At 42.4% G+C, this 22,395-nt stretch overlaps 1 protein-coding gene across 1 annotated transcript in view; it reads left to right on the top strand.

Annotated features, from left to right (window-relative positions):
- The window catches only part of SYNJ2 (synaptojanin 2), a 266,841-nt gene that overhangs the window by 147,407 nt on the left and 97,039 nt on the right, over positions 1 to 22,395 (top strand). The window contains exons 9-16 of the mRNA XM_075339649.1: positions 554 to 635; positions 4,141 to 4,293; positions 4,660 to 4,825; positions 9,760 to 9,951; positions 11,170 to 11,251; positions 14,209 to 14,349; positions 19,043 to 19,235; positions 19,335 to 19,493. Of these exons, the coding sequence (XP_075195764.1) occupies positions 554 to 635; positions 4,141 to 4,293; positions 4,660 to 4,825; positions 9,760 to 9,951; positions 11,170 to 11,251; positions 14,209 to 14,349; positions 19,043 to 19,235; positions 19,335 to 19,493 (1,168 nt within the window). The remainder of the gene's footprint in view (positions 1 to 553; positions 636 to 4,140; positions 4,294 to 4,659; positions 4,826 to 9,759; positions 9,952 to 11,169; positions 11,252 to 14,208; positions 14,350 to 19,042; positions 19,236 to 19,334; positions 19,494 to 22,395) is intronic.

Raw genomic sequence — 22,395 nt, 5'->3', positions numbered from 1 at the left:
CGAAGTTCCCAACTCTCAGCTGTAGCAATGTCGTAAAAGTAACAATAACTAAACAAATCATATTTGCTAAATAATAATAATAATGTAGCTCCAAATTCTGGCCACACTTTTTCTCCAACAGACATAGCTCAGCATATAGGGTGCTTTGCATTCTGCGACATCGCTAGCGATCTCATTAGCGATGTAACATGCCAGATCGCACATACGATTTCCCGAGATCGCACATGTGACTGGCGCTACAAAAATGACCTATGTTCGATCTCGGCAAATCTTATCTGCGATCTGGCGTGTCACATCGCTAACAAGATCGCTAGCGATGTCGCAGCGTGTAAAGCACCCTTTAGACTCACTAAAGGCATTGTGCAAAATTAGAAAGACATGGCCATTTCTTTTTTTACCACACAAAATCTGCAGACAGATGTGGTGCTGTTTGTGGGAAAAATTTAAATAATAGGCATTATATTTACTTGTATTATCCTAAAAATAAAAAAAGCACATAGAATATCCCAAACTGATATTGAAAACAAATCTTTCTTTTTCTTTTCGGAAAAAGTGTCCAGAAAGGAACTTTTCGCATCAACTGTCTGGACTGTTTACACCGCACAAATGGTGTCCAAGCCTACATCGCGCTTGAGGTAGGAACTCCTCAGAAAATAGTTTTCTTATAAGGATTCTCTGACTGACACTATTAAAAGGGTTATCCAAAACATCGGTTATATTTTTGCTATGGGGCTAAGAACTTACCATCAGTTTGTTGCTAACTACTTGCATGTTCCAAGCAGCGTGATTTCTGCTGGCTCCAAGGGGTCATGGACCAACCCACTTGCTTCCAGTGACATCAGGTCATCAAAGTAGCTTCTTTGCTCTATCGACAGGGCGTCTCTATCAATGTCATCCTGAGTGACAGCTAGCTCCCTGCTGCCTAACTGCGGGGAGCCAACTCTCAATCAGTATGATGTCGGCAGTGACGCCCCGTCGACAGAGCAGACCAGAAGGGAAGGTGCTGCTCTGTTTGTGGGAGGTGAAATCAAGCCAAAGAGTCCACTGCTTGAGCCAGCAGAGATCATCACAAGCAGGTCGTTAGGAAAAAAAATGACCAAAGTCCCAGATAACCCCTTAAATAATTGCTTTTTATCTGGAACAAAATATTGTATTTTTAACATGAGGTCCAGTCACACTAAGCAACTTACCAGCGATCCCAACAACGATAGGGATCGCTGGTAAGTTGCTAGGAGGTTGCTGGTGAGATGTCACACTGCGACGCTCCAGCGATCCCACCAGCAACCTGACCTGGCAGGGATCGCTGGAGCGTCGCTACACGAGTTGCTGGTGAGCTCACCAGCAACCAGTGACCAGCCACACGTGCAGAGAGCAGGGAGCAGCGCACACTGAGCGCTGGCTCCCTGCTCTCCTAGTACAGCACACATCGGGTTAATTACCCAATGTGTGCTGCAGCTACATGTGCACAGAGCAGGGAGCAGCGCACAATGCTTAGCGCTGGCTCCCTGCTCTCCTAGCTACAGCACACATCGGGTTAATTAACCCGATGTGTCCTGCAGCTACATGTGCACAGAGCAGGAGCCGGCACTGACAGTGAGAGCGGCTGAGGCTGGTATCAAAGGTAAATATCGGGTAACCAAGGACAGGGCTTATTGGTTACCCGATGTTTACATTGGTTACCAGCCTCCGCAGAAGCCGGCTCCTGCTGCCTGCACATTCAGTTGTTGCTGTCTCGCTGTCACACACAGCGATCTGTGCTTCACAGCGGGACAGCAACAACTAAAAAATGGCCCAGGACATTCAGCAACAACCAGCGACCTCACAGCAGGGGCTAGGTTGTTGCTGGATGTCACACACAGCAACATCGCTAGCAACGTCACAAAAGTTGTTCGTTAGCAGCGATGTTGCTAGCGATGTTGCTAGCTATGTTGCTTAGTGTGACGGGGCCTTTAAGGAACTGCATTCTTTTTTACATCAGACCAATTTTTCTTCCTAATAAATTTTAGTAGGGCAATGGTCTGGAGTTTGTGGAATTTGAAATATAAAGGGACTCTTGCAGCACAGAATGACTGGTAAAACCACGTACAGGTTCACGGTGCATCATGGCATGGACAAACATTTAGAGGGGTCGTCTCACTAACAAAGTACATTTTATTCAAATAAAAATGAGTTCCACAATTGGATGTGATTAAAAAAAATGTTCCTGTGTTGAGATAATCCGATAAAGGTTCCCCGTCTATGTACTGTGTAATGGCTGCTTCTGTCTGTACAGGGACATGGTCGGATCACACCACAGCTCCTAAGCAGGGGAGAAAGTATAAGAGAGCATACAGATAGCACAGTACGGGATTGCAAATGATTCTTTCTTTGAGGTAGAACATTGCTTTAAAAGGGCAGAAAATGTTTTACCTCACAAAAAGAATCAGCTGTTATCCCGTGCTGTACTGTTTGCATACGTTTTTACTTCTGTGACACTCCTGGTAGACCTCTGATGTCACGGTGGTGGGTCCGAATGGCGAAGTGGCTGTACCGGGCGCGTCTGACAGGCTTTTGTGATGGAAGTTAAGAATAACATATAAAAGGGGAGAGAAAAATAAATACATAAACAGTTTGTGACGCCAGTTGGATATTCGGCTGTGGTATGGCCGCGCACTGCTGAAGGTCCCTAGTAGTTAGGGGGTGATGCACAGTGCCAGAGGATTGCCCCCTCGCCCACCCCAACTAGGGCTGGTTCCTGGGGATGTTGCAGTAGGAATGATGCAGCAGGGAATAATTCAGTCAGAGACAGGACAGGGAGCTTTTACCTTTTACTGACGCTCTGCACAACAGTCCGGGACATTCCTTATAGCCTTCATAATGATGGTGGTCTTTCCTGCCCTAATGAGAGTTGAATTTCTCTGCTGTGTGGTGGTAGTGTATTCCTCCTGCCGCAACTTCTCTACCTGGGAAAAGGTGTCTTGAAATCCTGGGATTTTCAAGACAATAAAACTTTGGATCTTTTATCCCTTCCAGTGAGCAGTTGACTTGAATCCTGAGGAAAAACTCACTGTTTCTTCTAGAAGTTTCCAGACTCAATCACGTCACTGAGCTCCTGTACAAATTTACTGCTCCTTATGAAAAGGCTAATAGCAGTCTTGCAGTTTGCCACTGACTTTGAAAGTCCAAGTGGCCTAGGGACTGATACCCTGCAAATTTGTAGCTGACTGATCCGTCACCGGCCGTTGTTTGATAGAATGGAAGCTCATGGGCGTAGCATCTGTCGTAATCCGTCAAATGACTGAATCCGCCGATGGATTCCGTTTTTTTTTAACTGAGCATGCTCCAATTTATTATTTAGCCCCCAGCTAGTCGGATCCGTTGCATCAGTTTAGCCACAATCTGCGACGGATCCGTCGAGAAAACAGATTGTGATTGATGTAAAAAAACTGATTTGTGAAAGGGGCCTAAGGGAGTGTGGGAAAATTATGTTTATATGTGGTGAACAGCAGAGAAAACCAAATATCTTTAAAGCTGGCAATACGTTATATATATTGAGATACACATGCAGCTATTCTTTGTGGCGACTCAGGCAGGGGTACCACATTTCCTCCCTAGCCCAGGAGATGTGGTATGATCAGGCTCTGTGCCTGTACGGTCAGACACGGCCATTACACAGTACACAGCAGGAACACATATATAAGATTATCTCAGCACAGGAACATTTTTTTTAACCTCATCCAATAGTGGAAATGATTTTTACTCCAAATCTATTGATTAAAGCAAACTTTATTACAAATGCTCCTGCCCGCTGACTTGTTTTCCCTCTATGTCCACCGTTCTTTGGCTCTATGAAGCCAGAGCTATCAATCACAAAACGGGGGAGGGTGGAGATAGAGGGAGAACAAATAGGTGGGAAGGGCACTTAAAATTTGGCCACGCTATGATGCACCAAGCGCCTGTGGTTTGAACAGTCATTCTGTGCTGACAGAGTCCCTTTAATACTGGCTTTGTGAAATAGTATGGTACTTTCTAACAAAACTTGTAAGTCCAATTTTGTTTTTGTTTTTTTCTGTCCCCCTTTATATCATAATATAATAACACAATGATGCCTGGAGTTTCTATTTTGGTTGAAAACCTATCCTTATTTTTCTTCATGTTTAGGTTCTGCGGATCCAGCTTGAGAGTCTTGGATTGGTTGATATGAAGTCTGTGGTTGAGCGCTTTGATGAGTCTTATAAATCTATGTGGTCTGTGAATGGCCACAACCTCAGCATGATATTTACTGGAAGTAGAGCTCTGGAGGGTAAAGCTAATGTATGTATAATCAGATATGATGGTAATCTAAAAGCATTGCAGAATATCACCTCCCACACCAGCGCCTTGCCAGCATTGTCTGCGCTGAGACTCACATTGCATTGTTATGCCACTTGCGCCCTGTAGCCAATCATCTGCCAAATAGTGGCTACTGATTAGCTGCAGGGTTCACATAGCATAATCAATGGAATGGCACCAGTATGGGAGTTAAATATCTGATCCTGTTTCTTTTACAAGGGGAACTATGGCATGTTACAAGGGTTTGTCCAGGTAGTGGACAATCCTTTTAGTTCTTTAATATGAAGAGAGAGGAGCTTTCAAAATATTGTTATAGATTCAATCATTTTATTGTATTTTTTATTAAAGGTTGGAAAAATCAAAGATGGAGCTCGTACGGTTTCTAGGACAATACAGACAAACTTTTTTGATGGTGCAAAGCAGGAGGCTATTGATCTACTTCTCGTGGGAGATTTTTACAGTGATGAATATGCAGACAAAGGGCGGATGATAATGGACAGCTCTGCCCTGCTTGGTAATACATATCTATTGATTGCTAATCATTCATCCAAGATCCTTCCAATTGTCTTACAAGTCTGGTGAACTGCAGCAGAAATCTTCTTAATGCATAAGTGATACTACTGTACTGACATTTAATAAATAAAATGGAGGCAATAATATGCATTACCTCTAATCAAAGAAAAACTTCCCCTTCACGTTGAATAATATATATTTTTTTGTTTATATATATATATAGTGCTCCTTTTTCTTTGGGATAAACTTCATTATTTATGGTCAATATACCATACTTTTTTCACTATAACAGTATGTTTTTTTCTTAGACCGGGTTAACAATCATATTTCCCGTGTATATAAACAACAATGACCAGACTGATTGTGGTCTCCCGACCAGAATGCTATAAATGTTATGATCACAAAAGGTGAAACTGTCAAAGTAATGCCGGTATCTGAATTTGCACTAACCATAGAATACTACTAATAAACAATGCAGGACTTAGGGGTACTTTGCACGTTGCGACATTGCTACTGCGATATCGCCGGGGTCAAATCGAAAGTGACGCACATCCGGCGCCAGTAACGACGTCGCAACGTGTAAAGCCTAGATGCACCGATAAACGATCGCAAAAGCGTCGTAAACCGGTGATCTGTGTAATGTCGGTCATTTCCATAATTTCGCTGCAGCGACAGGTACGAAGTTGTTCCTTGTTCCTGCGGCAGCATACATCACTGTGTATGAAGCCGCAGGAGCGAGGAACTTCTTACCTGCTTCCACCGGCTATGCGAAGGAAGGAGGTGGGTGGGATGTTTACGTCCCGCTCATTTCCGCCCCTCCTCTTCTATTGGCCGAGTGACATCGCTGTGACGCCGCAAGACCCGCCCCCTTAGGAAGGAGGCGGGTTGACGTCCAGAGCGACGTCGCAGGGCAGGTAAGTGTGTGTGAAGCTGCCGTAGCGATTATGTTCACTACAGCAGCTATCACAATATATCACATGTGCGATGGGGGCGGGGACTATCGCGCTCGGCATCGCTATCATCGGCTAGTGATGTTGCAGCGTGTAAAGTACTCCTTAGAGCAGGGGTGGGCAATTAATTTTCCCATGGGGCCGCATGAGAAATTGGGATGGTTTTAGAGGGCCGGACTAATATAATTAACTCGGTTCTACATATATATATATATATATATACACACACAAACACGCATATATACTGTGCGTGTATAATATATATACACATACACACAATGTATACATACACACACAATCCCCATATACTACATCACTACACCCGCCACATATTACACCTGTAATATACATCAGTATACACTACACCTGTAATAAACTACACCTCTATATACTATACCACTATATATTACATCACTACACCCCTATATACAACTGTAATATGCTACATCACTATATACTACACCTGTAATAAACTGCAGCACATCACTATATACTACACCTGTGATAACCTACATCACTACACCCCTATATACTACACTTGTATTATACTACATCACTACACCCCTATATACTACACTTGTATTATACTACATCACTACACCCCTATATACAACACTTGTATTATACTACATCACTACACCCCTATATACTACACTTGTATTATACTACACTCCTATATACTACACCTGTATTATACTACACCACTACACCCCTATAAATACCTGTATTATACTACACCACTACACCTGTAATATACTACACCACTACACCCCATATACACCTGTAATATACTACACCACTACACCCTTATATACACCTGTAATATACTACACCAGTACACCCCTATATACACCTGTAATATACTACACCCCTATATACACCTGTATTATACTACACCCCTATATACACCTGTATAATACAGGTGTATATAGGGGTGTAGTGGTGTAGTATAATACAGGTGTATATAGGGGTGTAGTATAATACAGGTGTATATAGGGGTGTAGTATAATACAGGTATATATAGGGGTGTAGTGGTGTAGTATAATACAGGTGTATATAGGGGTGTAGTATAATACAGGTGTATATAGGGGTGTAGTATATTACAGGTGTATATAGGGGTGTAGTGGTGTTAGTATAATACAGGTGTATATAGGGGTGTAGTATTATACTACACTCCTATATACACCTGTATTATACTACACCACTACACACCTATAAAACTACACCACTACACCCCCCCATATACCACACCTGTAAAACTACATTCCCATATACTAAACCACTACACCCCAAATATTTGTCAAAAGTTACCCCTCTCCCCCAGCCCCCCGCCTGCCCGCCCCCATTGTCCCCGCAGGTTACTAGTAACCACTCACCTCTCTTCTTATCGTTCCCATCCTCAGACACCTCCGTACGAGCCCCCCGCTGAGCTGCTTCTCCTTCACATGGCCAGGCTGCGCTGACGCTGTATTCCTAGGAGCCCCCGCCGCTGCCTCTCTCCATACGGCCCCCGCCTCTGCAGCTTCTCCTGCCGGGCGGGAACTTTTCAAATGACACATGCGCGCCGTACTGACGATATCAGGGCGCGTGTGTGTCACAGAGAAAAGTGTCGGGCAAGGAACAGAGGAGAGATTCCTGCGTTCCGCTGCCTACACTGTGCGGAGCTTCAGGATCTGTCCTCTGTTTCCTGCCCGAAACGCAGCGTGTGATGAGGGTCAGGGACGGCTCCAGGTTTTTGTGGGCCCCGGGCGCAAGAGTCCCAGTGGGCCCCATCAACTCGCAGACACACATACGTACACATACATATTTAAAGACAAACTCACAAAAATACATATAGAACGGACACATCTATACAGCCATATACACTGACATACATAGATACACATTATACATGCCTACAGACACACAGCTCTGCTGCATACATACAGACACACATAGCTCTGCTACAGACACACATAGCTCTGCTGCATACATACAGACACACATAGTTCTGCTACAGACACACATAGCTCTGCTACAGACACACATAGCTCTGCTACATACATACATAGCTCTGCTACATACATACATACATAGCTCTGCTACATATATACATACAGACACATAGCTCTGCTACATACACACATAGCTTTGCTACATACATACATACATAGCTCTGCTACATACATACACACATAGCTCTGCTACATACATACACACATAGCTCTGCTACATACATAGCTCTGCTACATACATACATAGCTCTGCTACATACATACACACAGCTCTGCTACATACATACACACAGCTCTGCTACATACATACACACATAGCTCTGCTACATACATACACACATAGCTCTGCTACATACATAGCTCTGCTACATACATACACACATAGCTCTGCTACATACATAGCTCTGCTACATACATACACATAGCTCTGCTACATAGAGACACACATAGCTCTGCTACATACATAGCTCTGCTACATACAGACACACATAGCTCTGCTACATACATAGCTCTGCTACATACAGACACACATAGCTCTGCTACATACAGACACACATAGCTCTGCTACATACAGACACACATAGCTCTGCTACATACATACACACATAGCTCTGCTACATACAGACACACATAGCTCTGCTACATACAGACACACATAGCTCTGCTACATACATACACACATAGCACTGCTACATACAGACACACATAGCTCTGCTACATACATACACACATAGCTCTGCTACATACATACACACATAGCTCTGCTACATACATACACACATAGCTCTGCTACATACAGACACACATAGCTCTGCTACATACATACACACATAGCACTGCTACATACAGACACACATAGCTCTGCTACATACAGACACACATAGCTCTGCTACATACATAACTCTGCTACATACAGACACACATAGCTCTGCTACATACAGACACACAAAGCTCTGCTACATACAGACACACATAGCTCTGCTACATACATACACACATAGCACTGCTACATACACACATAGCACTGCTACATACAGACACACATAGCTCTGCTACATACAGACACACATAGCTCTGCTACATATATACATACATACACATTGCTCTGCTACATACACACATAGCTCTGCTACATACATACACACATAGCTCTGCTACATATATACATACAGACACACACGCAGCTCTGGGGCCCAGCACATACGGCACCGGGGAGGTGGGGGGGGTTGGGGGGTTTGCAGGGAATACACCTAGGGGGAGAAGAGCCCATACAGCTCACCAGGGCCCATAAATCGGGGGGTGGGGAGGGCACATACCGCTCAGGTCACGGTGGAGAGGGGGCCCACACAGAGCCGGAAAGAAGCACTGTGCTGGGGGTCGCTGGCTGGCACTGCAACTCTCATCTGTGGGATGAGCAGGACGCCGGCCGGTAGCTCCGCCCACAGATGAAGTTCAACCAGGAAGTCTTTGCTCCTTAAAGGGACGGCGCCGCAGATTCCTGCCGAGGACTGCGGTCCCCGGAACTCGGCCCGGGGACAGCAGAACTAAGGCGAGTGGGCCCCGGCCAAGGGGCACCAGAACTGACGAGGCCGAGTGAGCCCCCCGGCTCTCCAGGGCCCCGGCATTTGCCCGGGCACTGATGAGGGCAATCTGACCACGCGCCTCCCGGAGCCTGGAGCTCCGGACAACAGGTCAGATTCCCCTCATCAGTGACCAGCCAGCAAGGACGCCCTGAGCCAGGTGGGCCGGTCACAGAGAGTAGGCGGGCCGGATGTGGCCCGCGGGCCGCCCCTTGCCCAGGTCTGCCTTAGAGACTTTACTAGACCTGACTATATGTGCATTATTGATGGGAGACTTGGTGAAATCCAAAAATGGAAAAGAATCCACTTATTTTTCTCACCAGAAAATGCAAAAGCATGTTAATGCATTTTAGTTTTTTCGCACTTTACTTCATCTGAGAACGTGCTAACTCCAACATATTTGTGTCACAGTGAATCCGAGCGTTTTAAGGTCTATGTCAGAACGCCAGTTTGAGTTTACAAATTTTAAAAAGACTCGTGTTGCCGTGGGAACCTGGAACGTAAATGGAGGAAAGCAGTTCCGGAGCAATGTCCTCAGCACCAGTGAGCTCACAGACTGGCTTCTAGAGGCTCCCAAACTATCTGGACTTCCTGATTTTCAGGGTAAGTGGAACTGCCATGCTATTATAGCATTAATGTATTTCACAAAATAGCATAATGACGTATCCCATTAAAGTAGTTCTGTCTTTTTTATATTTCTCTTTTTTTCCCCTTAGTTTCTAATGGAAATTTATGAGCATCCTACACCTACTAATCTATGGTCCTGGAGGGAGTATAAATGTAATATGGTTTAAGTCAGACCGTGGCAAGGTGTGGCCTGAGGGACACATCTAGCCCTTTAGCTGTTCCTTTCTATGGACTGGTACAACAAAGGGGCTGAAAACATTGTTCCATGAGCCACAACATGTTGCCTCCCTCCCCCTCCCAGCATCTCAATTTCAGTGGTATCTGCATCCCAAGAGTGTAGATACCAGTGAATATAAAGATACCGCTGAGTCTTTCTTCCACTGTTCTACTTGAGTCTTCGACAGTAGACTCGATAACTCAGTCGGAGTTGTGAGGACCATCCTACTGTGTTGTGGGGCTGCATGGTCCTTTATACTGTATGTGGGGCCATCATACTGTGTGGGAAGCTGTAAGGCCATCATACTTCATTGGGGTCTGTGGGGGCATCATATTGTGTCTGTGTACTGTATATGCGAGAGCTGTGGTGTGGGCTTTATGAACAATCATACAGTGGGGCTGTTGAGGTACAAGGTCTGAATAACAGAAGCAGTATGGTTTATAAACTAATAAGCTCTTTTGTATCATGTATTAGCAGTAGCAGCTAGTCAGCATACTTAATTCTGTTCAGTATTAAGTGATTCTATTAGTATTAAAATAATAATAATTAATATTTTAAGTTAACTTAATTTCAGCCTATTGCTTTGGTCCTCCACAACAGTCTTGGTCTCCAATGTGGCACCTCAGGGTAAATAAATTGCCCACCCTTGGCCTAAGTTATATAGCAAAGCCAATTTATACAATCAAATCTTAGAAAACAATAACCTAAACTGAAAATGTTCTGTGCATCAATGGATTTTTTAAAAATACTTTTCATTGTAGTGGGTGTAACATGCAACATGCCCTTAATCATTGTAGTGGGTGTAACATGCAACATGCCCTCAAATCTGGCATATTCTATGACTTATTCACTTGTAGCTTTTTGTGCAGCTTTTATAGCTACAAAACCTTATTAAAAATGCAAATTTATAGATGTACGAGTTAAAAACATTCTGAAAAATGACTTAATAACAAATGTATTATTGTTTTATGTTACAGATGAAAATGGCCCTCCAGACATATTTGCTGTAGGCTTTGAGGAAATGGTTGAACTGAATGCCGGAAACATTGTTAGTGCAAGGTCAGCCCTAAATATGAAACTAAAAAAAGTTACCAACTCTTGACGTAATCTATGAATTTATTCATTTCAATAGAAGCAGCTAAGTCTGTTCATGTTAGTAGGTATCGGTCTTAACGTCTCAGAAGATCACATGTAATCTACTGGTATTAATCATACGTGGTGAACATATTAAGTCCAACCACCCACAAAATATGGAAATAATACAATATGGCACAAATTTGTGCCATCAAAAAGATTGCAGTTGGGGGATGAATGATCCCAACATTAGACTGCCAAGCTGCGGCACACCTACCCGTCTACACTACGTCTCAGCAGACAGGCCTGGTAGCCCACTATTAGGGCTGGCTATTCACCTGCACCGTTACGTTTTTGATGAGTGCCTCCTGTCACCTCATTTAATTACCCAGCCTACTTTACTGGGAAAATGGCCAACATCGAACGAGGCGGACTTCTAGCCTGTCGTAAGCTTGCAGTGGCAGGAAACTAGCTCCACTAAACAAAAATACACAACAATGAGTAATATTTCTTTACAACAGGTGGATATTGCATGAAATACAAATGGTAAACTTACCAAATTATGTGAATAACCACAAAAAGATAAATTAATGTATTAAAGACACATAAAATAGTGGGAGGGAGTGCGCAAAAGAAAATTCACAGCAAATGTATTATAAATAGGGGGGGTATAGTATACACAGTAGTGTTACCTTAGTGTAGCTCCACTAAGTACATGAGGGAGGTTGCGAACCTGACAAATCGCAATCAAGGTTTGGCAAATTGCCTCCTCACAGAAGAGTAACCTTACTTGTCATGCCCCGCTATCCTTATAAACTTCTCCTAAGCCGATCTTCCTACTGTTTCTAAAATTGTACTCGCTTTTTGTACCCCGTTCCCCATAGTTCAGTGCAAACATTAAAATCCCATGAAGAATAGCAGCTTCTAAAAAAATATACACAGACCTTTTTTTCTATTCCTGTGTGAAAAACTAGAACTCAGAGCGCAGAAAAGGATCCATTGTTGTAGATTAACAATTGATAGTTGGCCATAGATGGTATCTTTGGGACCTGCGGTACTTTTTTAGGCAGTCACATTCCAGTGTTAGGGTATGTTCATGTGTCTTGTTTTTACCTTGTTTATTTCCATGTTTTTGTCACTAAAAATGCAGCATTTTACCATCCCAGGAAAACAAATGAGATTTGTGAAATCTCATGCTCATGTCTCATGCTCGCCGTGTACTATGAGGATTTGTAGGTTTCAGTCCCAGAAATGGCGGTGAAATGACCACAAGCATGTGATATGCAGGCTCCAGGCCAGAATTTGACTAGATGGCCTCAGTCTCGCCCAGTACACTTGCATTGAGCGAGGCCGCACACCTGTAGTTGGAATGTGGCCAGGAGTCTGCATATCACATACTCGCGGCCACGTGACCTTCATTCCCAGGACTGAAACTGGTGAATCCTCACAGTGCACAGCGAGCATTAGAGGATTCACAAGTCTGCAGTCACATAGAGTGACGCATAGAGTGACTGCAAACTTACGGATTTAGACTGGACAATCCCTTTATTTTTGCCTAGCAGATTTTAAGCTGTTTCAAATCTGTAGCATGTCATTTCTTTCAACATATTTGCAGCTTTTTTCACCCATTCTAATGACTGGGGAACGCATAAAAAATGAAAAAAAATCACTTTATTATACAGCATTTTTCCAAACAGGAGACATGTTTTTGATGCAGAAATTTCTGTAGCAAATACTCAATGTCTGCACAATACCCTAAAGGGTTTTTTCACACTTCATGTTTCAAAAGTTGTTTCAGAAGATCATTGTAACTAAAGAAGAGTTACTTACGTTGTTTCTCCGAATCCTCACTCCTCTGGTGGTCTGGTTAGAAGTCATAATGTCCTGCCAATACAGTCACCTGACAGATGAGACCACTGATTGGGTGCAGGGTCAGATGGACAAGACACCATCACATTTGGTCCAGGTAGAGACCACCAGAGTGGTGAGGCTTAGAGAGGTGAGCAATCTCCTCTTCCCTTTTTGTAAACAAAAAGGAGGGTGTAAAACCCATTAGGGTTCTTGCTTTTTTTGGGCAGTGAGCTTTATTCTTGTGTACTTAACCATTTATTCAGCTCATATATCTCAAATGGTCTTGCTGTAAAAATTTCTGTTGAAAGTATTGATTTAGCATAATGCTTAAAGGGAACCTGCCAAGAGGATTTATCCTGATAATTTATTAGGAGCGCTTTGCCAGGGTTCTAATATTGTTTTTAATGATGCCTTTATTACAACTTTTACTGCAGTTTTTGTAGAGAACAATAGAGAAGGGGTTTATGCCGCGCTATTCATCAGGAAGGAGGACAAAGAGATGGTCAATGTTCCTTTATTGTAGCTTGTGTCTACGCGTTTCAGGAGCTCTGCTCCCTTCATCAGGACATACAGCACAAAAAAACATATCAAGAGATATGTTTTTTTTGTATTGTTCTCTGCTATCAACCACGGGGGCTGCAGCAGATTTCATCTCTACAACATAAGCTTTCATAGTAGTTGTGACGTCACAACTACTTGAGGTGAGTACATTCCCTTTATTTTTCCCCGGATATATACCGGGTAAGACCCTATTGCGCTTTTTCTCTCCACAGTTTACTTCGCTTACTGCAGTTTTTGTAACAGTGATGCGCGCTTGTACCTAGACTAGCCCGGGATGCCATCTCTCATTCCAGCAATTTGCTGGTATTATGCCCATGGCGGTGTGATTGAGAAACCAGCACTAGGATTTATCATTATTGTTACAAAAACTGCAGTAATAGTTATACTAATAAAGGCATAATGAAAAACATTATAAGGATAGCTCCTAAAACATTATGGGGGTAAATCCCATTGACAGGTTCCCTTTAAAGTAATGCTCGGGCCTATAAAGAAATGTAGGGAAATTGAAATATTTATTAATGTCTTGGCAGCACAAAAAATCGGAAAGTGTGGTCTGAGCAGATACAGAAGGCAATCTCCAGATCTCACCGGTATATAATGTTGACCTCAGCACAACTTGTTGGAGTCTGCCTCTTTATTTTTGTTCGGCCGTTCCACATGCCTTTCATCAGGTAATATACTGTATTCATATCACATTTTTGTATTCTTGTGTTATTGAAGATAATATAATCTGAATGTAACACTATGCTGTCTATTCTTCCATGTTCTCTGCAGAAAACTCCCACTTTCTCAGTTTGAGAACAAACCTGTTGCATTACATTTCCTTGGCTTTGCATGACTGAAGGCATCTAGGCCTCCTTCTGTGATCTTTACATGTTTTCCTTTTTGATTGGCACATTCTATATTCAGACAGATCTATTTTATAATCCTTTGTTTTTAGTCTTCTTCTGCTAGCCAATGTCTTTGTTGTTTTGCCTTCTTTAAATTTGCTTAGAACTCATATAAAAGTACAGAATATATTCATGAAAAAGCCAAGTATGGAATAACTTTTACCATCATTTTAGTCTTCTCCGGCTTTGATCGCTTGACTAATCTATAGTTGGATATGGTTAAGTGGCTGTATCTTTGGGTGATAGGTATATATTGTAATTTTTTTAAAACTGTTTTCTGCATTAATAGTAGCCACATTTTTTCACAATACACTGACAAGCAAAAAGGTAATTATGTTTTGAACTTTTGACTTATAGGTTCCATATTTCACCATCCACTACAGCTTAGAACGTGAGACTACCTTCATTCTATAGACCATCATCTTGGCTATCTCATACATATATTTGACTTGTAACTATTTATGTTATGATTCAATATGCAGATTCTTGTGATGTCACTGCATTGTTACTGTTTTGCTCCTGATACAGGAAAAAGCTGTTTCTTTCTGTATAGTACAACCTGTTCTCATATTCCCTATTAGCTCAGTGTGTTATTAGGTTGATTCCCAAGCAAATGTTCACTGGTTCGAATTGAGGAGCAGAGAGGAAGATTTCCCAAGAAAAAGAAACAAGATCATCCAGCTCATCAGTTTCTCAGCCACAAAAATTGCCAAGCTGCATCATGTGAGTGCCATGACAGTTGGAAGAATATGAAATGAAGTCCTTCCATCCATTCCAAAGCCAAAAGGTGGACGTCCAGGCAAAACGTCGGAGTCGACAAGTTGGCTCTTAACAAGGTCTATCAGTTCTGTTACAACAAACACGATGGTGGAGGTGGCTCATATGATTCATAATAGTGATGTCCATGCAAGCATCCTGAGACACACATTACACAAGTCTCGTATGGTAGCCCGAAAAAAGTTGAAGAAGCCTTGACTTCAATATCTTCACAATAAGCGTCTGCTTGAGTTTGCAAAAAAGTAAAGGTAAATAGATCAGTCTCTGATGTATGCAAATGGATTTGGAAGAAACAAGGGAAAAGGGCTAATGGTTTGAGAAATTGAAGGAACTGTCAAGTTGGGTGGAGGAAAACTGATGAAATGGGGTTGCTTCACAGCCAAAGGCACCGAACACTTGACCAGAAGACCAGAAGAAGCCGAAGCATACGTCGATATTGGCGAATAAATTGTTCAATGACAATGAAGTAGAGGTGCTGGATTGGTCCCCACAGTCCCAGACCTCAACCCAATCAAACACTTGTGGTTAGAGTTGAAGAGAAAGCTGTATACATACCCAAGTGAGTTGACCAGTATTCACCAACATTGGGAATGTCTAGAAAAGACCTGGATCACATTTTGGTTGAGACATGCTTAAATCTGATCGAGGTCATGCCCAGAAGGATGCAGGCAGTGTTGAAAGCCAAAGGTGGATTTACAAAATACTAACAAAATATTAAAATTGAGAATTTTTGATTTTTAGGAGACAAATAGTAACAATTCAGTGACATGACAAGAATCTGCATATCTAATCATACCATAAATGGTTGCAAGCCAAACCAATGTATGAGATGGCCAAGATGATTGTCTATAAAATGAAGATAGACTCACACTCAATGCTGTAGTGGATGATGAGATTTGGAGCCTGAAAGTAAAAAGTTCAAAACATTGTTACCCTTTTGCTTGTTAGTGTAAATCAATACAACAGGATAATTGAAGCTAGCAAGCTTTGCAATATATTTTTTCTAATAAAATATATTTTTCCCCACTTGATAGTCACTTTTCCCGTATCCTGATCATTCACTATTAAAAGTGCTCAAATCTGCCTCTAAAGTCTCTTCAGTGAATGATCAGATTAAACTTATTTAAAACAAAAGCTTATGGATGGGGAACAGTGAAGCACACAGTGACTGCTGAGGCCCCAAAGTGATTAGACCATGAATAGGGGGTAACGTGTGAAAAATATGTAGAATAAAAGTTGTGCAATGGCTAGAAATAGTGTTATTCCTCACGTACATACTCACACAGTTATCATACCTTGTCCTGAAAAGTTACCTTTCCATAAAGCGCTTATGCTTTATGGAAAGTGTGGTATACTTTTGTGTACCAGACTGCCAACCATAATAGACTTACTACAGATTTCTCTTGACATCTAGTTGGAAATAGTAAAGAACAGGAACTGAAGTCCTCTTTTTGTCTTCCTTTTCCTCTGTTGTAGCAGAGACTGCACCTCTGGTGATTGTCAGGGGACCTAATGATGCTGCTTCAACACGAGCAGATCAGTTCAAATTCTCTTGTTTGCTCTCATTTTCCTGGGAAATTTGATTTTCAGAGAAGTTATTTTCCTCAAATTCAATGTACCGTATTATGATATGGACCATACTGCTCACCTCTTCGTCCCCTTTACTTCTCACAATCTCCTTTCCGGTTCTTGTAACATCTTCACACTAGGCTGGGATTTCCAGCTCTGATGAGGTCTGAAACGGTTCTGCGCAAGCGCGTAGAAGGTCACGCATGACATTATGGCACGGACCATGACTTTGCACTCATATGCACAGCGGCTTCCTTAGCCTCATCAAAGCTCAACATCCCAGTCTAGTGTAAAGTGGGCTTTACACGCTACGATATATCTAACGAGATGTCGGCGGGGTCACGTAAGTGACGCACATCCGGCCTCGTTAGTGATATCGTAGCGTGTGACAGCTCTGAACTAGCAGAAATACTCACCTCGTTCATCGCTGACACGTCACTCATTTTCTAAAAATCGCACGTCCTGTTGTTCATCATACCCGGGGCAGCACACATCGCTCCGTGTGAAACCCTGGGAACGATGAACACAGCTTACCTGCGGCCGCCGGCAATGTGGAAGGAAGGGGGTGGGCGGGATGTTGACGTCCTGCTCATCTCCACCCCTCCGCTTCTATTGGCTGTGTGACGTCGCTGTGATGCCGAACGTCCCTCCCCCTTCAGGAAGAGGATGTTCGCCGCCCACAGCGAGGTCGTTTGGAAGGTAAATACGTGTGACGAGGGGGGTTACAGCATTGTGCGACATGGGCAACAAATTGCCCATGTCGCACAAACGATGGGGGCGGGTGCGATCGCAAATGCGATTGCACGATTAATTGTAACATGTAAAGCAGCCTTTAAGAGATCTGATGATTTAGCGCTTGTGGTGACTATCGGACTATGCGATGAGGACCACACAAATAATCGTGAGGTGCAGAGGAGCCAAAGAAATAGGCAGTAAGTGGCCGCCTTTTTGCTGATGCTAGGTGGAAGCAAATGATTAAAAAAATCCCTATTTTGGCAATTGCGGATATTTGTAAAATCTGAGTAGAATTGAATTCAAATCTAATGCTAATGTTTTAGACTACCCTATTGCAATTGCATCCCTCCCTGGTTTTCTGTCAGTGGTTCCCATCCTTAATCATAGTAGCTCTTCACAAAGTATAAAAAGCAAAGTTTCTGAAAATCCCATAAAAAATGTACAAATACAATTATAATAGAAAAAGCAACTGTGAATTACTAAATACTTCCCTCATATGTGGGTGTTGTTGTAATTTTCTGATGGCATCATTTGTTAACTGGTAGATGAATATCGTAATAGAAAAAGATGTTTATAGGAGTTGTAAACGGTCAGAAAAATTTCTGCTTTCAGCGGCAGTAGTTATAAAACAAAGCTGGCTCTGCACTGCTGTTCTGGTCTCTGTTGTTTGCCTGCAGCGCTGATGTCATCGAAACAGTGCCGCAGGCAATCATTGAGCTTACAGTCTCATGCCATCTACATGGGCAGAGCTACTGAGCTAACTGATTGGCTACATTGCTGGTGACATGACATCAGCATTGCAGACAAACAACAGAGACCAGGGCAGTGGTGGAGACCAGCACTGGACCTGGGGAAGGTAAGAGCAGACTACCAGTCATTAGATGTTCCACACTTGTTATACCCCGCTTCTTGTAAAATAAGCTCTGGGGGCGGAGATTCATGTCATAGACCTTAATAGCTCATTTACATATTAAGAAAAATGAGGATATCTCAGGAATAAGACATCAGATTGCAGATATCAAGGTAGTATTTTATTCAACTTCCTATGACCTACATGCCCATATAGACAGCCTAGGAGGTTGGATCCTACTGATAGATTCCCTTTAAAAAGGTAATCTAAGATGTAACAAAGGCATGTGACAAGCCAAAAATATGGTGTTAGACCCTATTGCCAGATTTTACTTGAGCTAAGAAATTCCAAGGATACAAAGGATTTGCCACCATCTGTGAATCCACAAGAAGGTGGTCCAAGAGCAACATATGGCTCCTGGACCATCGATTGGAAATACAACGAAACATAAACACTGGGCACTGGTTGTTGCAATGTGACTTTTTGTTTGCAGTTTACAGTTTTTACATTTCATGATGAAATCTGATTTATTTATTGCGATAGAGAATTGGCAGTGGACACGGTAAAGACTGGTATGGGAGGCAAAACCGGAAACAAAGGAGCAGTGGCTGTGCGCTTCCAGTGTTACAGCACCAGCTTCTGCTTTATATGTAGCCACTTTACTGCGGGACAAACCCAAGTGAAAGAAAGGAATGAGGATTACAAGGAGATCACACAGAAATTAAGCTTCCCCCTGGTAGGTGCCCACGCATTCTTCCATTATCAGTAAATACTTTTCTTTTATATTTACAATATATTTTTATTTTAATCTTTCATTGTATTCTTATTTAATCAGGGGAGAAATGTCTTTTCCCACGACTACGTGTTCTGGTGTGGAGATTTTAATTATCGTTTGGATCTCTCTTACGAAGAAGTGTTTTACTCTATAAAGCGTCAAGACTGGAAGAAGCTGCTTGAGTTTGACCAACTTCAACTACAAAAGTCTATGGGAAAGGTATGTTAACCCTGAATGCCCTGGATCACAGTACTGCTCATACCTCACCCTCTGGGACACCGTCAGATGTCTTACATTTACCTGACTGCAGTCTGATAGGGCTGTATTGATGGTCCTAGGGTATACCGTTTTAAAAAGTATTTAATAAAAATGTAATTTTTAAGGGTTTTTTTTCTTGGGTTTTCAATTTCTATACCTGTTTTTGATTATTTTTGATTTTGGTTTTGGAATATACAAAGCCCATGAATATGGAGGACTACTAGTCAGTGCTTGGGGGAATTATACAGATCCCATGAATATGGAGGACTACATGACAGTAGGTTTACTAGTCCTTTAATGATAATCTCCTGCTTATAACAGTGATTTTTATCAAAACTACAGCAAGCAGCCCAGTAACTGACATAGGTGGAATCACTATAATAAATAAACAGCTGCACTCTGAAATGCTAAGGATTGCAAACATTGAATACAGGAATTTGGATATGCATTACTACTAGGGAAATTAATAAAAAAAATTGAGACACTTAGCACATAAAAAAGGCCAGTTTTATGTGAGCCCAGAAGCCTCCAATTTTATGGTCAGCCAGGAACCTGCTAATAAGAAATTAAAAATCGCCTTGTAGGCATGACCCTATAATCTAAAATTAAAAATTGACGGCACTTCCTAACAGACAAATGTGAACAGGTGCATACTGAACATGAAACCTACTCTAACGAATAAACAGCTGTACTCTGAAATGCTGCAGCTGGCCAGTTTTATGTGTTAAGTATAGGTAGGAATCTGCTGTAAAAAAACAAACCTAACCAGTGGATCATAGTTGCGTAGCTAAATTGTGACTGCAGTAAAGCTTGACGTAGGATCACAGTGTACCATAAACCATCAAATCTGACAGATCCGAGTAGTGTCATAATACAAAAGTAATATGAGCTCAAAACCACTAGATTGCCATATAAGCTATATAGAGCTGATGTTTCCTTTGTGCAGTGTCATTATGCAGCCCTATGGTTTGAATAAGCATCGTGCACTTGCTTTTCAGATGGATGAACAAGAAATGGATGTGAGGTTAGAGCTAGTGCTTTTCTATAGTCACGATGTAGAATAAAATCATAAATTTCTGTAGCAGATCCAGGCCTGTCAACAATAACTGAAAATTACATTGTACGTGTTTAATGGTGTGTAAAGCTTTAATTGATGCATTAATCATTCAGCTCTCATGTAAAGTATTGTGGAAAATATAAATGCAATCTATAATCTGAATATTTTAAGAATAACAAGTAGTTTATACCAACTGCATGCTTTCACAATAAAGGTGATTTGCCTGAAAACTTTTCACTAGGTCTGCGTTCCATCAATTTTTTTCCAGGTCAATTTTTTTTCCATCAACTTTGGCTAGCTTCCCAGTTCTTGGTGAAGAAAACCTTTCCAACAGCATGATGCTGCCACCACCGTGTTTTATGGTGGGCATAGTTTTTCAGGGTGATGTGCAGTACTAGTTTTCTGACAAACATAGCATTTTCTATTTCACCCAAAAAGTTCTACTTTGGTCTCATCTGACTAGTGCACTTTCTTCCACATGCTGTGTGTACCACATGTTTTTTTACAAACTGCAAACAGGACTTCTTATGTCCTGCATTCAAAAATACAGTGCCTACAAGTAGTCTTCAACCCCCTGCAGATTTAGCAGGTTTGATAAGATGCAAATAAGTTAGAGCCTGCAAACTTCAAACAAGAGCAGGATTTATGATCAGATGCATAAATCTTACAAACCAACAAGTTATGTTGCTCAGTTAAATTTTAATAAATTTTCAACATAAAAGTGTGGGTCAATTATTATTCAACCCCTAGGTTTAATATTTTGTGGAATAACCCTTGTTTGCAATTACAGCTAATAATTGTCTTTTATAAGACCTGATCAGGCCGGCACAGGTTTCTGGAGTTATCTTGGCCCACTCCTCCATGCAGATCTTCTCCAAGTTATCTAGGTTCTTCGGGTGTCTCATGTGGACTTTAATCTTGAGCTCCTTCCACAAGTTTTCAATTGGGTTAAGGTCAGGAGACTGACTAGGCCACTGCAACACCTTGATTGTTTCCCTCTTGAACCAGGCCTTGGTTTTCTTGGCTGTGTGCTTTGGGTCGTTGTCTTGTTGAAAGATGAAATGACAACCCATCTTAAGATCCTTGATGGAGGAGCGGAGGTTCTTGGCCAAAATCTCCAGGTAGGCCGTGCTATCCATCTTCCCATGGATGCGGACCAGATGGCCAGGCCCCTTGGCTGAGAAACAGCCCCACAGCATGATGCTGCCACCACCATGCTTGACTGTAGGGATGGTATTCTTGGGGTCGTATGCAGTGCCATCCAGTCTCCAAACGTCACGTGTGTGGTTGGCACCAAAGATCTCGATCTTGGTCTCATCAGACCAGAGAACCTTGAACCAGTCTGTCTCAGAGTCCTCCAAGTGATCATGAGCAAACTGTAGACGAGCCTTGACATGACGTAAAGGTACCTTACGGGCTCGTCTGGAACGGAGACCATTGCGGTGGAGTACGTTACTTATGGTATTGACTGAAACCAATGTCCCCACTGCCATGAGATCTTCCCGGAGCTCCTTCCTTGTTGTCCTTGGGTTAGCCTTGACTCTTCGGACAAGCCTGGCCTCGGCACGGGTGGAAACTTTCAAAGGCTGTACAGGCCGTGGAAGGCTAATAGTAGTTCCATAAGCCTTCCACTTCCGGATGATGCTCCCAACAGTGGAGACAGGTAGGCCCAACTCCTTGGAAAGGGTTTTGTACCCCTTGCCAGCCTTGTGACCCTCCACGATCTTGTCTCTGATGGCCTTGGAATGCTCCTTTGTCTTTCCCATGTTGACCAAGTATGAGTGCTGTTCACAAGTTTGGGGAGGG

The sequence above is a fragment of the Anomaloglossus baeobatrachus genome, chromosome 3, assembly GCF_048569485.1.
Source record: "Anomaloglossus baeobatrachus isolate aAnoBae1 chromosome 3, aAnoBae1.hap1, whole genome shotgun sequence".
Classification (NCBI taxonomy): domain Eukaryota; kingdom Metazoa; phylum Chordata; class Amphibia; order Anura; family Aromobatidae; genus Anomaloglossus; species Anomaloglossus baeobatrachus.
This window is presented reverse-complemented; position numbering and strand designations above follow the sequence as displayed.